General features: G+C 40.2%; 1 protein-coding gene across 1 annotated transcript in view; it reads right to left on the reverse strand.

The window, feature by feature from the left end:
• The window catches only part of MYO1D (myosin ID), a 2,136,961-nt gene that overhangs the window by 1,057,329 nt on the left and 1,061,874 nt on the right, over positions 1 to 17,758 (reverse strand). The window contains exon 12 of the mRNA XM_044055239.1: positions 7,528 to 7,598. Coding sequence (XP_043911174.1) covers positions 7,528 to 7,598 — 71 coding nt within the window. The remainder of the gene's footprint in view (positions 1 to 7,527; positions 7,599 to 17,758) is intronic.

Genomic DNA, 17,758 nt, shown 5'->3' on the forward strand with positions numbered 1-17,758 from the left:
CCACCTTTGGAAGTGGTAGTCCCCCACTGCTTAGGTCTGTGAGTACCTTGAGACTGAAGCCTGGGTGGTCTGCTGTTCCTGGGATTGGACTGAGAAGGCCTGGAAGTAACAGGAAAGGACCAATTCTTAGAAGGCCAGTGCCTACTAAATCTGGGAGGCTGTACTTGCAGGAAATCTTTAACAGTTTGCATAGATTTAGCTTTTTCCTCCATCTTTTTAAGTACTACTTCTGCTCTGATGCCAAACAGGCGGTCTTGGTTTAAGGGAGCATCCAGTAATTTAGCTTTAACATGATCTGGCAAAGTTTGCTCCTTAAGCCAAACATGCCTTCTAAGTACAGACCCAGTGACAGCAGCACTGCAAGATGCCTCTAATGAATCAAAACTACATTGCAAAGTATGTTTACCAACTTGTTCAGCAGAATGCATTAAATCCTGTAATTCTTTATTTTCAGCACAGTCAGGAATCAACATCATTTTCTGTTTAAGCAATCCAATAATATGCTGCTGATACTTTATATGAAACTGGCAGTTTAAGGCCCTAATAGCCAAAGTAGCAGAAGTGTATACCTTCTTACCCCATCTGTCCAGGGCCCTGCGATCTCTATCAGAGGGGGTAGGGTTTTTGGCAGTAGTAGCCTTAATGCCCTTGGGTCCCTGTGAAATGGTCTCAGGATCCGCAGTAGGATTCTTAAAGAGGAACTTGTGAGAGTCAGGTACTCTGTAATACCTATCAGGTTTTCTCGGAGCCGGAGGAAAGTGTCAGGGGCCAGGCTAGATTCCAAGAAGGCATCATCTACAATGTCCAGTACAGGAGGGATAGCTAAAGGCCTGTATTGAGGTAGGAGTAAGAATTCCCTAAGCCTTTTTTTGGAGTCAGAGTAATCTTGGATTTCCCAGCGGAAATGCTCTCTAAGAGTATGCAAAGTTTCACCAAAAGAGAAATCCTCTGGAGGGGAAGCATAGGGAATGGAGTCCTCTGCATCAGAATCCTCATAGGTAGATAAAGGCAACTCTTGGTCATCAGAAAAAAAACAGAAAGTTCAGAATCGTGATCAGAAGAATCAGAAGGAAAATCAGTTCTAGGTCTCTTAGAGGGAGAAGGGTGGCTTCCCCTGATTAGAGTAATAAGGTCTTCAGCCATTATTATCATTTGTTTTTTAGGCACAGAGGCCTAACCATGCAGTCTGGGCGTCGGTTTTCTAGTCGTGGAGTGAGATTTAGGCCTTGAAGAAGACGAAGATGGCATTGGTTTAATATGCAAGTGAGTAAGCCTGAATACACCCTCAGAAGCTGGTGTCTGCACAGCGGCTCAGGACCCATCCAAGGTAGAAACATCCGCAGGTTCCACAGTCGAAGAAGCATCTCGTGGCATACCGGACTCCGAATGAATCTCAGTAGAGGCCTGCAAATCAGAAGTAGCAGGTATCAGGGGCTGCGAAAGCACCTCACTGAGCGAACTGGCGACTAGCTTAATGGAAGCATTGTCGACAGCTTTGGACCTATGCGGCCTGTGTCTGTCTTTATCTTTGCGTTTTTTCGGAATTTCGGTAGTCGGGTGGCTTACTGAAGCCATTTCTGGATAACTGAGCCGAGTACTAAAATATTTAGATGCAAAAATGAACCGACGATGAATAGTTCGAGGTTTGAATAAGGCACAAAGCCGACAGCGAGGGACGTCGTGGTCTGGGCCTAAGCAAGGAATGCAGTACGAATGAAAATCTTTCTGAGGTATTTCCACAAGAAATACAATTAACTTTTACTGACATCGGTTTAGAGCAAGAAAACATTTCCCCAATGGGGTACTTAGCTTTGTTGAAGACTTCTGATCTGAAACTCGAAAAACAAAAATTTTAGGAGTCGACCAACCGGCACTTGCGAACTGCTTCTGCTTTGAGCACCGCATGGCAAGAAAGACTGATGTAATGTCGTCGGCTGCATGCTTTATACCCCTGACTACCTGACATCATGGAAGATGAGACAGCAACTGATGCAGGACCGAAGACTTTGATAATCAGGCCAACTGAGGGCTACCTGCATGCAAATAACCCAAATGTAATGACTACAACAGTGAAACACGAAGAACATCTAGCAAGGCTTCCTTTTACAGCTGGCAGCCTCTTACTCAGTGTTACAGACCTCTCAGGCGTTTGCTGGCTTTACTTCTTGCAGTCTTCCTGGTCATTCTATTATAATGTAAATGATCGTTCAGACACTCTGTGCTCTTACTTCCTGGTATCACTACAAGCTGCATCCTTTTACTATTCTTGGCAACCATACTCATAGTGTTAATGACTACTAGGATAATATGTGTTTTTACTTTTTTGGAGACACGATAAAATGTACCCTTCACTTTGCTAACATTGCCCTTTATAAACTTCAGTGCATGACTTACTGCGGGTACCTTATTATTTTTTTTTTTTCTTTTAAGACTGTTGCTGTCAGGTTAAAAAATCTGCTAAATCGCTTAGAGAAAGGCTCCTAAATGTTTTCTGCAGACCTTACAGTAAAACGCTGGCCACTATCACTAGTCTGTCTTTGGTTTTAGGCGTTGTTTCCGGTGAATGGAAAGATTCTACAACTCTTCCTGTGACCTAAATGTTAAGGTTCTGCTGACTTGAAGATATCAGGCCAATTTCTAAATTTTTTTCACCTACAAAAGACCGCTGACAGCCATTTACTAGACAAACAGAATGGAGTTCTTTCCATTTTCTAATGTACATTTAGTAGTGCTTACAGTACATTTAACTACCTTACTATTGCTGGCTGGATCCATTCTTATAAATGCAGATAAAGGCTTTCTTTCAGATGCCTTAAAAGAAGGATTCTGACTCTCCTTACAAACTAAATGTGTTTTAGGTCAAGATCAGCTCACCTGGTTCAAGAACAAGCTTAGCACAGAGTGGTAAATTTACTGGTTGATGACCCAGTATCATTTACTGGGTTAATGCATTCAACTATTCCACAGTATTCTGTGATTGAACAATGTTTCTGTCACTTTTTTATTATACACCTGACAACTGAAATCAAAATACAGATGTGCTGCATATATTAAGAATATGGTTATCTTTGTAGACAGCAATCAACTTTTTATTCAAACCTTTCTGTAGCACATGTTTTAGAGGCTTGAAATTAGTATGGTAACAATAAAATTCTCATTAATACAACTAAAATATACCCATTAGTCTGAAATGGCATTAACAAGGTCTACAAAATGATGATCATATCCAGTTTTAGAGGTGTAAGTGTGACAGTTAATGCTTGTGTAACAGATACCTCAAAACAAGAAGGTGCTTGGTTTGATATTTAACCCATAAATGGTGTTCATAGGTAGGCTATTTGCCCTAGGGCCTATATAAGCCTAGCCAAAAAGGTACCCTGGCTTTCGCCACCCAAGAAAATTATTTCTTGTGCCCCTGTTGAGCAGACACACACAGGTGATTCCCGGGGTGAATTTCCTATTTCCAATCCAATCATCAAGATTTTTCTTAAAGAGTGCTAATGAGGAGCTTTGTTTGATATAGATACATAGTTTGTTCCAGAGTATGAGAAGTCTCTGGGGCAGAAATCTATCCCTCCAGCATGTTCTGTTTATTGTGGTGACAAGATTTAGGTCCCTAGAGTGTGTAAGCTCAGAGGAATTGGGATTTCTTTAAGTGGAGCATGTCCAACAACTATGGGTTTGACATAGCTTTGTATGTTAGGAAGAGATCGCCTCTGAGGAGGCGATATGTGATGGAGTAAAGCTGGAGTTTTTTGAGACGGTCTTTGCAGGGCATCTGTTTGAGGCTGGTAATCTTCCTTGTAAGGTATTTCTGTGGCCTTTCCAGTTGTTGTAGATATCTTGTAAGGTACATACCAAAAGGGGCGCTGTACTCTGTAATGGGTCTAATGAGTGACGAGTAGAGGGGAACAATTACCTCTTTTTTTCCTGGATGAAAAACCTTTTGTGATGAGGTGTGCCATGTAGAACGATTTCCTGACTACTGTGGCGATGTGATTATCAAAGGAGAGACTACTGTCCACCTGTGTCCCAAGGTCTCTTATCACACTTTCGGTGTTAAGTAGACTACCACCTATGTGGTAGCTCATGGGTACAGAGTTTTTACCAAAGGAGATGACAAAGCACTTTTTGGCATTGATCTTGAGGCCATGGCTTTGACACCAGGCATCTGTCTCAAGTGAGGCCCTTTTGTAGGATGTCCACATCGTTAGGAGTTTCGATTATAGCTCCTAGCTTGCAGTCTTCTCCGAACTTCATTAGCCAAAGACCTTCTGTATTAGCCTGTACTTCAGAAAAGTAGATACCAAACAAGAGAGGACTCAGGACTGAACCCTGTGGTACTCCACTTGTCACTGGTCTGAAGTTGGATTTGGAGTCTGCTACTTTCACAGTGTGGGTTCAGTCAGTAAGCCAGTTGGTAACCCATCTTGTGACATAGGGATTTATACCTAGTTTAGTGAGTTCATCTATAATTCCAGATTGGGAGATGGTGTCAAAAGCCTTGGTGAGATCTACATAGGCTGTGTTAAGGTAACTTCCTTGATCTTTGGGGGACACTGATGGCAATCCTAGCAATGAAGTAATAGTTTATTTATTTACTTAACATTTGTTTAACGGGAAAGTCCGACTGAGACAGAACCAATTTTCAGTGGAGGCCCGGAGAGAAACGCTCCAGATGCATGTCTTTGGAATGTGGGAGGAAACTGAAGCACATGGACGAAACCCACACGAACACCAGGAGAGCATTCAGACTCTGCACACAAGGTGCCCCAGCAGAGAATCAAACTGGAAAACCTCTTGCTGTGAGGTTACAATGACAACCGATGTACTACTGCACTGCCCAATTAGATTACTTGTATTAGTTAACAGTGATTTGGATCTCCAGGATATCCAAGCTGGGATCATGGGTAACAATGTGAGGTGATAGTATTTCTGATATATACAGACACTTCCCCAGAGTTGCCCAAGGGCAAGATAGGCATTAAACACTGGTATAGAGGGAATACTGTCACTGCACTGAAACCACATCTAACTAATTATACAAAAGTAAATGCTCTTGAGTTGCAATAAGGCCTCAATTTCAGGCATCTTACTTTTAGACTCCCAGCAATGAGTAGTGCCACCATGATGCTGTCTGAGTTTGAGTTTGCTATGTAGGATGCTCTATTAGGGCAGCAAAGGCTTTAGCACTGTGTGTTTAAATGACATTCTCAATTATGCAATTTGCAACTGGAGTATGAGGGATTTGGACTCATGACTACAGGATGAAGTGGATTAGCAGCTCATAGTCTTAACACTCTGTGTTAAATTATTAGATGACAACCTCACTAAATGCTTAAATATTTTATGGTACAAGGTGCAAAGTTGGGGATTTCTCAAATATCTCAAGAGCATGCTCTAAGGAGACAGGCTACACAACACACAAATGATTTTTTTATGCAGATTATGTATGAAGAACTGACAGTGAGTCTGTGGAACAGGAACTATGAAATAATGTGATCATTTGGTCCACAAGATATTTATTTTGACAATAACAAAAACAAATTATTACAAGGTGTAGCCAGATCTGCTCTTGTTATACAGGCAAAGAATGTGAAAGAAAACATGGAGGAGGTCCTTATTTAAATCTGTTAATCAGAGTATAAGCACTGATCATTTTAACTAAGTATGTCAGTGTCTTTCAGAAAGCAGTGATGTCTAGTTGTCTTTAAAGAGCACACTATAATGATAACAGTAAAATGATATGATTTAGAAGAAGGCTCTAGCATTACAATTGTTGTAAACCATTCTGCTTAGTATAACAGCATGTTTCTTTTTTTAATTCCTCTCTGAAAAAAACAACTGCGTACATAAATGCTCTTACTCAGTTAACTATGACAGCATATGTTTATAATGCTCTCAGCTGATTAAGTATGATGTCATATATCTGCAAGGTTTCATATGCATACTCATGCATTTCTGCAACCATGTCTGCTTTTTATGTACAGAAAATATATATTTTAATAAGTGTTACAAGTAACTGGACCCAGGTTATTACAGCTAAAAAGACACACAGTGAAGTTCACCAATTCTGGCTGCAAAAAGGTATTGTCATATGAAACACACAACAAAAATTGAAAAGAAAATAACCTAGGGAGTGGAGGTATTCTACCATGCGATACAGCTTGCCTCTCAGCAAACCAGAAAGCTTAGTATTTTACTGCTGGTCAATGGCACACAGGCAGGGCACCTAATGTGCCACTGAGGATCCAAGTTTGGAAAAGGACTTGATGGTAGAGTTGGCTGGGAGGACAGGATGAGATATTCAACAGCCAGCTCTCCTATCTTGGGGGACAGACTTGGGAATCCAATGCTTAGGTTGCTTCTGCTGGAGCCAAGAGCGCTGTAGGATATTTCTGGGTAAGCAGAGACAGGCAGTAAAGATGGCAGTGTTGTTGCTCCCACAGCAATGGCTAATGACTGAGTGCCATGAGAATAATGGTTCTTGGCAACATGCACAGATCTTCACTTTGGATCTCTCTCTCCCCAGGCATAATGCTGACTTACCATTAAGTTTACTTTCCTAAGTGTTGGGTCCCACCCAGTGAAGGTTAACAACTTGGGTACCTGGCTGGAGCAAGAGGATCTACTCTTGGGGAGGTGCAGACACCAGCGAAACAGACTGTGTGGAGGGGCATATTAATAAAAAATACATTTTATTTAAATGTATGTCTTCTTAAAAGTACAATAATGTCAGGTGGGCTGCCATGCTAAGATAATACCTTGCTAAAAGCTGTTCTCAACCAATAAGACTGCAGTATTCTTTCTAACCATTTCATAACTAACTCTGGTTTCTGATGCTAACGACTCATTTCAAAATAAATGAATACATTCTAATCTCTTCAGATCAGTGGCAATGATAATGTCTAACTGCAATTTTAGCTACCAGTCTATATACCTATCTGTTCGATGATCTTTGATCGGGTGTTTTGACAAAGTCCAGATTGGCTGAAGGGAGCATTCTAAATGTAAAGCAGAAATTATGCATCAAGTAAAAAGGTAATGGACTGCATGTTACAGATGCAAATACCCTGCACAATTTAATACAGAAAAAAATAGCTGCAATCCACAGATATAAAATTAGTTGCATCAAACTGACTTGTTAAAAACAAATCGTCATTTGCTGGGTGTTAAATTCTACAGAGGCAGACTTGCTAACCCTGCATCTTGCAGGGACTAATCTGCCATGCTGTGCCAACAGTGCTGGCTGGCAGCCCTCTAGGCTTCTGATTTCTATGCTTCAGTGGGAGCTCTGGAAGAAGAGATTTCTGTTATCTGTTGATTTTCACAACAGAATACATAAAATCCACTAGACAATTACAGCTCATATTTTTGCACTGCATGTAAACAGACCCCCAATTGTAGTGGTTTCATCCTTAAATAGAAATGTACATTTAAATGATGAAAAATATTACTATATAAAATAAATCTCTGATGATTAAACAATGAAATAAAACACAAGAAATATGCAAGCAATAAACTCACACTACATTTCCAGCATAATGTTTTATTCGAAAATCGTGATCAAATCCCAGGCTTTTGTCTGTGGCGCAGAGCTGAAAGATAACACAGAACAGTTAAATAACTTCAAAGCTTCATAGACAGAATAATACTTTTCTTCTCCTCAGATACTAACGTTCTAATGTTTCACATAAAGCAGCAACAAATGAGCTTATTCATGTGCAGACCTTAACATTTTATTGCTCACTGCCCTCCAGCAATACAGTAATTTAATACTAAATCACAAGAGACTGATCTCGTGCGGTTACAGGAATGACTTAACATTTTAAGGGTTGAAAAATTCAGCTTCAGCTGCATGTTCTCATACTGTATGACCACAGAACTATTCTCTCTTTCTTTTTTTTTTAATCATAAAACTGCTCTTAGCACACATGCAAACAGTTGAACAGAAACTACTTTATGATATCTGCGTACACATCCATATGGGACTAGACTTAAGGTGATCCTGGGGGATAGAAAATGTCATACCCATGTAACAGAGCTTCGATGGCAGTGGGTCACATATTCCACAGTGATGTATCAGATTTTTGTAGATTTGCTTGGTGAGGATCTGATTTTGCAAAGGCTTGGTGGGGTAATATAGGGCTAAAATGCTATGATAATACATTAGCCATTCTTTTACATCGTTGAGACCCTGGAATCAGTCTCACAGCTGACACAAGCCTCCTTTTGTCATTAGACATTGGCAGTAAGGGAAGTAATGTCAGCTGACAGAAGGTGTACAAAGTTACATGGCTAAGTTAAAAGCATAGTGTGATGTCCTCAGCAGCCATATAGCTGGCCTAGTAACTCAATAAATTAGCAGAGTGAGATGAACGATTTGCATTTTTTTCCACTGTTTCTCATGTACAAATATTTCCACCTAAAGTTGTGAACAGCAGTAGTGCATGATAGGAGAGCAGCAATAGGACAAGAAGCAACATCGCAGACACAGTGAGGGTCTACATTCAACAATAATTTATGTAGGGTCCCTATAGGATCTTAGCAAACTTCATCAGTATTGCATAATAACCATATCACACTACTAGGATTGAAATCTGGATGTATGGAGTAAACATTAATTAAACTAGACTTGCATGCTGTATCTGATCTGTTTGATGTTACAACACTCACCATAAGAAGAACCAGAAAACGAGACATTTTCTTTATTTAAATAGAATCACAAATGCATCACTCCAGTTCTTTTGTGCCTGTCATCTGAAGATATAATCATCAGGATGGGTAACGTGCATGCTGTAGGCATCGCATGCTAAATGTATTGACAAAAACTTAAGGGAAGACTCACTTTTTGACACTAGAGCAGAATAAAGACGACAGCCCGCCCCCTTCTTTGTTGCCACTTAATTGGAAATGTATTTAACTATGATTCTGCCATTAAAAAGATGCACGCACAAACACACAAACACAAAAATTGTGGCCCAAAAGTAAAAATCTAAAATTAACAGGATTCTGGGACAAACTGAAGAAGAAGATATGACTGCACTTTGTGAACAAGCAGATGAACTGCAGCTCTGCTTACTGAAGAGATGGAACTTGTTGCTAAAAACAAGCATTTAGTGAATCACATACCAAGACAACAGAGAAAACAGCTTTGCCCACACGCTCTTGCCCTTATTTCTTTCTGTCGGTATAAACTGCACATCCTAATTAACTAATAATATACTTCAGATTACCCACAATTAAAAATTGCGTATGCTCCATGTGCTTTGAATTATCCAGCAGTTTTCAATTTTCCATCATCTCGAAAAGCATTATGTGCACCAACTATTTCTGTGGGGTATGATTTCCATCCACAACCCAAAGATGTGCAGTAGGTGAATTGGTGATCAAACAGATTGCCAGTTGGTGTCTGTGTGTGTGCCTGTGCATGTGCTCAACCATCCTGATCAAGATTAGTTTCACTACCTTGTGTCCACTCAGTGCAGAGATAGAATCTAGCTCCTTTGCAAGCCTGAAACAGATTAAGTACGGCATTAGAGAATGACCTTTTCACAATGTCCTTGAATGACATATTTTTTATCTTCAAATTATTTTCTCTCATCTGACGCTTAAAAACCTAAAAAATGCTACTCAACTTAACCTTACTTAGTTTCAGAGGTTTATAAGTAACTAATAGGCAATCAGTCTGCAGGCCGTTTCAAACCAAGTGAAAACCCTACTTAAAAAGTTCTGTCTAGCCTACTGATTTAAGGTTTGTAGAGTACTCTGCGTTTTGCTACAGTATATGTATTAAGCTTCTTTGGTGACTCTCCTCAACTCTTTACACAAATTGTATGTACACCTTGCATTACTTCAACTGCTCTCCTTTGGTCTACTTGCATTGCAACAAAATCTTTTTTTTTTTTTTTTTTGGGATCTCAACATAATCTTGACAGAAACTGGGATTCCCTAAACTGCATGCAGTACACCAGTACACCAGTCTTTCACCGATTCTTTGTCAAGATTGATTACAAAGTTCTGACATGTGCTTGCCATATCCCCAGATCTTACACTGACTACTACATTGGGTCCAGTCAGTGGAATCCCTTCATGATGCATTAAGTCTGGAGACAATTTTGTCACCAACATGCATTAAGGCAGACAGCAAAAGTCCCATGCCAGAGCAAACTGTCATTCACTACCTCAGCATCCAACTTTTTCTCCCAAATGAACTTGATGCCTTTCTAGAGAAAAAGAAAACGAACTAACATGATGACTGACTACACTAAATTCCCGAACCAAACTACTGGACTTGTTAGCTAAACACAATTTGACAGAGCCTCCAATGCAGTTACACTAAAAGCAAGGGTCAATGGTAAATAAAGTGCTCACTCCAGGAGTTTCCCTCAAAGGCATTTAGAATTAGCAAGTATCCATATCAGGATCATCTTAGGCTGAGGGACATCTGCAATGAGTCCATCAAGTAAGAAGACTTTTAAGCAGTAAAATGACGTAGGAGGCAATTAAATGTAGCTCCTACTTCTAGAGCAGTTCAGAGACATCATGATGATGAATGCGAAGGTCTAGGGACAGGATTGTGTGCTGATTTACATACCAGTTAAGTCATCATCTTTATTCCTTAAACCCCAAACAAAAAAGTGGATATTTCATGAACTGAAGCCCAGAGCTGGACTCTAAGGCTTTCACTACTTAAGATCTGCTGCCTCCCTAATTGCTAAAGTAGCACATCCTCATTTGGCTGTCAGGCTTTAAGACAAAGCAGGATGAACAACACTCTCTGGAGTGTTACAGGATTACAAGTCCATCTTTATATCTAGGGTGTTTATATGAAGGCTCCTGTCCTCACAACCCTACACATGATTAGTTACATGTACCCTCATATGGGACACCTTCCCAAAAAGAAGAATTCATGGTATGAACATGAGACACAGTCGGGTGTCAATATCAAAAAACTGGCACAATTCATCAAGTTTGCCAGAGTAAGTCAAAACACGTTCATGTTCAGTCATGCAGCACAGATACAGAATCTGCTTAAAATGTCCATTTTAATGGAGTAAGAAGTATAGTTCAACCTCACTCCTGGAATCAGGGTCTTCTTGCCCTTTTCCATAACATCTCCTGAACCTGATTCAGAAGTTTTAGAAAGGTTTGCTTCTCTCGAAAGGGGGGGGGGGGGGTAGACTGAGGATCATCTTCCAGTTCTATGCTGTAGAAGAATAGAGTTGTGCAAGTCTTATTTACCCGTAACTTGGTTATCTGCCAGGGTAACCCCGTACTGGCCACCTTTCAGAAGCTAAGACTTCTCCTTCCTCTCTCTTCCCATGGCAGAAGATTGGCTGAGCATATTCTGAGAGGGAAGTCTACAGCTGTCACAGAAAGTAAGTTCTCAGGCTTTCTTGCTTCCACAAAGAAGGAAATGAAAGTACCTAAAACCAGAATCACCTAGAAAGAGTAAATACACAGCCAATAACAATAACATATAAAAAACAAATCTAACAACAACAACTGAATCAAAGGGACTGAAACCCACATCAGCACAATCTTGGAGATGGCGGGTGGGTGCTGTCACTGAGGTAGCGAGGAATTCTAACATCTACTCTTACAGGTTAGTAGGACTTACACAACTGTACTATGGTCATCCCTCCTGCTGGCTCAGTGGCATTTTGGATAGATTTCCACAGCTTATGCTACCTGGGAGGTGGAAGGATAAGGTTCCAGTAGCCCCTGGAGAATGGTCATAGCAAAGATTGCTCTAGAGTCTAGACCTTGAAAAGGAATTGTTAGTACTGCTTTGTGAAGGTACGAACAGAGGACTAGGTTGATGCCTCTAGAATGCTTCTAGAGTCCACCCATTCCAAAATACCATCAAACAGGATAAGGCCTCTAGTCGAGTAAGCCTTAACCTTGCCTGGAAGAGATTCACCATGGTGGGAGTAACAGAAAACAAGAGCAGAGGACAACCACCGTGAAATAGTTTGCTTAGAGACTGGTTGACATTTCTTAGCCTCCACATAGGAAACAAACAGCTGTTCAGCATTTCTAAAGGGCTTTGTTTTGTTAAGATAGTATCTGAGCTAATTGTATGCTTCCAAAGTATGTAAAATCTTTTCTCCCTTGTTTTTGGATCAGGATAGATCACTGGAAGATTGATGGCTTAATTCACGGTAAATTCAGAAGCAACGCCAGGCATGAAAGATGAATTAATGCATAACAAAACCCTGTACCTGTGAAAAATCAGAGAGGGTTGGCCAACCAAGAGAATTTGTAGCTCAGAGACTCACTTTGCAGATGTCAGAGCACTGAGTATAACAGTGATCCAAGTAATGAACTGTAAATCATCCTGAAAGGCAGGTTCTAAAGGAGGCAAGGTCAATTTTTTAAGAAAAATGTTGAGATCCCATGGAGGAGGAATTTGTTTTCAAAGGGGGTCTCAGTTGCAACACTCCTTTCATAAACTGACCCCAAAGAGAGGCGAAAGAGAGTGATCCATGGGCAGACGAGCGGAGATGGCCACAAGATGCACTTCGACAGAAGCATATGGCAAACCATCTCCAAGTAGCTCACACAAATATTTCAAAACCAGCGGGGTTGAAACTATTTTGGGACCTCTGTTATAGGCTAGGCTAGACATCACCTAAAAACCTCTTCCTCTTCTAAATACAAGATTTTATAGATTTTATAAATGTAAGTATTTTGGCCTTTTTAAATACCTGCTGCACACCCACAAGGAACAAGTGCCTAAAAGGTATCAAAATAGCATAATCCAGGCTGTCAGCTGCAATTGCTGTAAGCTGACGTGTACTGTTCACCTGAGATGCTCTGCGAGTAGATACAGTCTATGAGGAAGCTTGTGGTAAACACCCTTGGCCAATTCCACTAAAAGGGTGAACCAACTTTGCCCTAGCCAAAAAAGAATGATAGGGCATTTGTCTTCTAAGAATGGCTACAGGGATGTCTTAAACAGAACTTTTCAGTTGTCTGTTTTGAAAAGAGGTGGACAGTTCTACTTGAGGTGTTCCTCACATCTGGATCAAGCCCTGGAACACCTCTACATGGAGCTTCTTCTCATGAGGTTCTCACCAGAATTTGCTTAGTCTGTCTGCCACTGTGTTTTGCACTGATGGAATATATGAGGCCTTGAGAGTCAGAGAATGCTGTAGAGCCAACTCCCAAACTATCATTCCCAACTGGCATATAGGTTATGACCTTATACCCCCTTGCTTGTTCAGGTACCACATCACTGTAATGTCTGTAATCACCAGATGAAGAGCCAGAGTCCATAGGTTGTGAAGAACTTTTAAGGCACGAATCACTGCCAACATCTGTTTTACATTTATGTACTTTGATGTGTCCTGAGAACCCCACAAGCCTTGAACCTGGACTCCCACGGACTGTGCTTCCCATGCAAAAGCTGAAGAGTCTGAAATTGGACAGGGATCCACACACAGAAAGGAAGTTCTGAATTCAGAGATAGCTGATCCCTCCACCACTGTAGTTCAGGTTTCATAAATTCCAGTACAGGTACTTGAACATCCAAGATATGAAAGTGGTGGGTCCAACAATTCTTCAAGTGCCACCGAATTTTCTCATATGTAGTCTGGCTAGTGGTATCACAAGTTTAGCTGATGCCATGAGGCATAGAATTTTAAGGAACTCTCTTGCCATGTCTAGAAGGGAGAAATCCAAGAAAATGTTCTGATAAATCAGAACTTTTGTCTTCTAGCAAGAATGCCTTTCTTTTTATTGCATCTATTCAACATCTCAGGAAAACAATTTGTTGAAAGGGTATGAGGAAGGACTTTTGAAGGTTCAGTTTAAAGCCCAGGAGGGAAAGGACGGACATGATTTTGTCTAAGGACTCCAAATACCAGGAAACAGAATCAACACAAATCAACAAGTCATCTAAATAAGAAAACAAATGTGGATGCCTAGGTTTCTGCAAAATACAACCACTGGGACCAGACATTTTGCAAACAGTTGAGGTGCAGCAGATAGCCCTGAGAGTAATGCAAAAAAACTTGACAGCAAATCTCAAAAATGGAAATTGGGAGCAACAGCAATATAAGTGTCCTTGAGATCTAGAGTCACCATGAAACAGTAGTCTGGAAGCAACACTAGGACTGACTGCAAGTTGAGAATATTGACTTTCAGAGGTTTTACAAATGTATTTAGAAATGACAAATGTAGGACAGGTCTCTAGGAGTGTTCCATTTTCAATATCAAAAAGATTTTGGAGTAAAATCCTTTGTCTTGTACGTCAGTCACTATTACTATGATTCCTGCTTCTACCATGTGATGGAGCACTGGAGGAAAAAGCTCTGTCTTGTTTGGTGAGTGTGGGGAAATTCTCTTAGAAGGGTGAGGATTTTCCATCCACTGCCAAGTGTAACCTTTCTGAATTATTCTCAGAATCCATTTGCCTGAGACTATTTGAGGCCAGACTGCAGATTTGAGATGGAACCTGGGAGAAGGAGAAAGAGAAGGAAGGGCAGGAACAGGGTAGGGGCACTCTGTGACTAAGCACGGTCATTCCTTTGCAGAGGGTTCATCCTTTTTTGAAAAGACCCCCCTGTTTGGTTTTGAAGAATTAGTCTCCTGCAATTTACTAATGGATCCCTGATTTTTCTTTGGCTGCTATTTTTACTTGTTCTGCCCCTGGAAGAAAGGTGACTTCTTTGGGGAGAACTTGGGTACATGAAACATCCTAGATACCCTATGTGTTAATTTGTCTCTAACCCCCCACTGTTTGAGAATCTGTGTAACACAGGGCCCAAACACCAATTCAGAACTTAAAGGCTGCATTCAAAACTTTGTCTTTTACATCATCAGAGTAGTTCTGATTACGTAACCAAGCTCACTGTCTTAATTTAACAGAAGCAGCAGCATTTCTTAAGACTGTATTTGCACATTCAAGCACACCTTTCAAAGCATGTTTCGGACCTTGTGTCAAATTATAAATAATTTCATTAACACAAGACTTTTGCTCCGCAGGTCAGGATGCAGCAAAATCATCTAAACTCTATGCAGACTGTAAAATACATTTCTCCATATAGCCTTTACAATTTAACATTCTACAGGCTAGATTAATAGAAAAATACATCTTTTTGACGTGAAGAGCTTACCATTCCCTCAATTATTAGGGGAGCTGGATTAGATGAAATCAAGGATTTTTTATTTGAACAGGCAGCTAGAGAGACCACAGTTGGGGAAGCAGTCAAATGAGAAAACAGACCTGTCATATCTGAGGAGACCCTGTGTTTTCTTTGAGCCTTTTTAATGCATACTTGATAGATAGTGGCATCTTGCAGGTGGCTTTATAAGCAGCTTCTAAGGCCAGTAAGGTGGGGGGTAGCCACAAAATTGGGCATTTCACCTCTATAAAGTCATGTAATTTGCCTAGCTTCGGGGTAGTTCCTGATTGCCCAGAAGCAAAAACATCACTAAATATAGCAATCATCTCAGGAAAAATGAACACTTGTACACTTAGGTTCATCTTCAGAAGAATCAGTGACTGGACTTGGTGCCACTGAGGAAATCACCATTGTTCTCATCTGATTCCTCATCATTCTCTGAAATAACAGGAAGGTCTCTAGCTAAACTAGCACTAAAATCATATGTAGGAACACAACCACCAGATTTAGCTGTCTGCAGAACACTCTTAAGCAAGGAAATTGCACCAGACTTTTAATCACCTATAATCTGATTATCAGCTGTAAGATGAAGTTTCTAATTGTTTTTCTTGTGTACTTCACTATTAGATAAAATATCTGGAACAGAGAATAATGTCTGCCAAATGACCTCTTATCCTAGACTACACCTGCATCTAAAAGGTTTGGTTCTCCCATACCTGCACCATGTAATGGAACAGCCCCAGAGGATGTGTCTAAACCCCATTTCATAGTGACCAGCAAAACTACACTAGGAGGATCCAGGGTAAAAGGTAAATGGTCTGCAGGCTGATCAGTGCCCCCCCCCCACCACCACCACCACAGAATCACTAACCTTATAGGCTGCAACATATTTTTTTTCAGGTGCAACCAGATTTGATGGGGGGATACCAGACTTAGGCTTCAACAAGTCAGAGGACAGAAAAACAGCCAGAACAATAAATTGACAGCACTTGATAATATATTACAATAAGCACTTAATATTTCTAGTAATAAGTATGTCCCCACACAACTAAACTCTGCCAAACTATGCTGCTACCACTAAAACAGTTTATAAGTTTATAATATAATTCTTTTACAACTGACAGAATTTAAAGAACATCCAGTACACAAATCTATACACTAAAGCAGCCAATGTCCCAAACCAGTGTTAAAAGTTAGCTCCACACACTATAACCATGTTAAACTGACATAAAACAATGTTTAACAAAATTTTAACTACATTTTCTTGCAAGACAGAGTAAAATCTCCACAGTACATTCAAGTAACTTCATTCATGGTAAAACCACAATCCGATGTTCAAAACACACAAAGCAGAATCATCCATATAGTAAGTAATGTATAAATGTTGAAAAATCCAAGTTCTGCAATACTGTCCTGTGAAAAGATGAAAATAAAGCAGAGTACCAATTAGTAAAGGCAGGCCCCTAGTGTTTAACAGCACACATATTCACTTCACTTCTGGGAGAAATACTGAAAGATTCATCAGAAACAGTAACAACAAATATTTGTCAAAGACAGAGGCCAAATAAACACTACTACAAGCAAAAATTCCCATAGGACTTACAGTAAGCATGGAAAGAAAGAAATAAGAGGTGACAAAATGTTCAAAACCTTCACAAACCACCTCTTAGACAATCCCCAGGAAACCCAGGAACTAGAATCCAACAGTGAACAACAATATAAGTTTAATATCTCTGTGCACATCTACAACAGCTCATAAAGAACAGTTGAGAGCTTTCTTCCTTAATCAGACTTGATCAAAACTGCTCATCATTCAAATCAAGTCCATATATAACAAAGTCTAACAATTTAAAAACGTCCAATAGCCTTTCAAAAACTATTAACATAATAAACATGTAATTAAAAAGGGTCGGCTCAGAATAGAAGCAGTACATACCTTCTATTCGTTATTTAAGATTCAATAAAACTAAGAAACAAACTGACTCTTACATTTTAAAGATAGGTAAAACTGAACTATAACCATTAATACCTAGAAAAGTGTTGTTGTTGTTTGTCTTTCGGCTTTTCCCGGTTAGGGGTCACCACAGCGGAACTCCGGTCCGCTAATGATTGACAGTTGTTTTTTATGGCATCAAGTTGCCAGCCCGATGCCCAATCTTCAACAAAGGCACGCCCATTTAACGCATGTTTTTCGAACGCCCACTCGACCGCGGGGAGGACATGCAGACTCCACACAGAAGGCACTCAAACCCAAGCCGAGAATCGAAGTGTGCACATCTAATTTAAGCTGCCAAACTACCTCTTGTTTCCCTAACCACTCTGCCTAGGGCCCCACTCTTTTGGAATTATTTACATTTGCTAATATAAAAAAGACAAGCTTCTTGAAATTTTTGCAAAGTAAGGAATGCTTATACAAAGCACTCTTGGAATTACCCTTCTTAATGTCTTTACAATGTTCGTGAAAGCATTTCCTTCCAGACCACTATGTTTCACCCACATAAAATGTGTCACAAGAGATGCACTGGCTTAAACAAACATCAGCTTTCATGTCACAATCAAATCTACCAGGGCAGGGTAAACTTCTGTGATAGTTTTTAATAAATGTACTTTAAAAAAAAAAAAAA

This window comes from Protopterus annectens, chromosome 13.part0 (genome assembly GCF_019279795.1).
Source record: "Protopterus annectens isolate FY-2018-M chromosome 13.part0, PAN1.0, whole genome shotgun sequence".
Classification (NCBI taxonomy): domain Eukaryota; kingdom Metazoa; phylum Chordata; order Ceratodontiformes; family Protopteridae; genus Protopterus; species Protopterus annectens.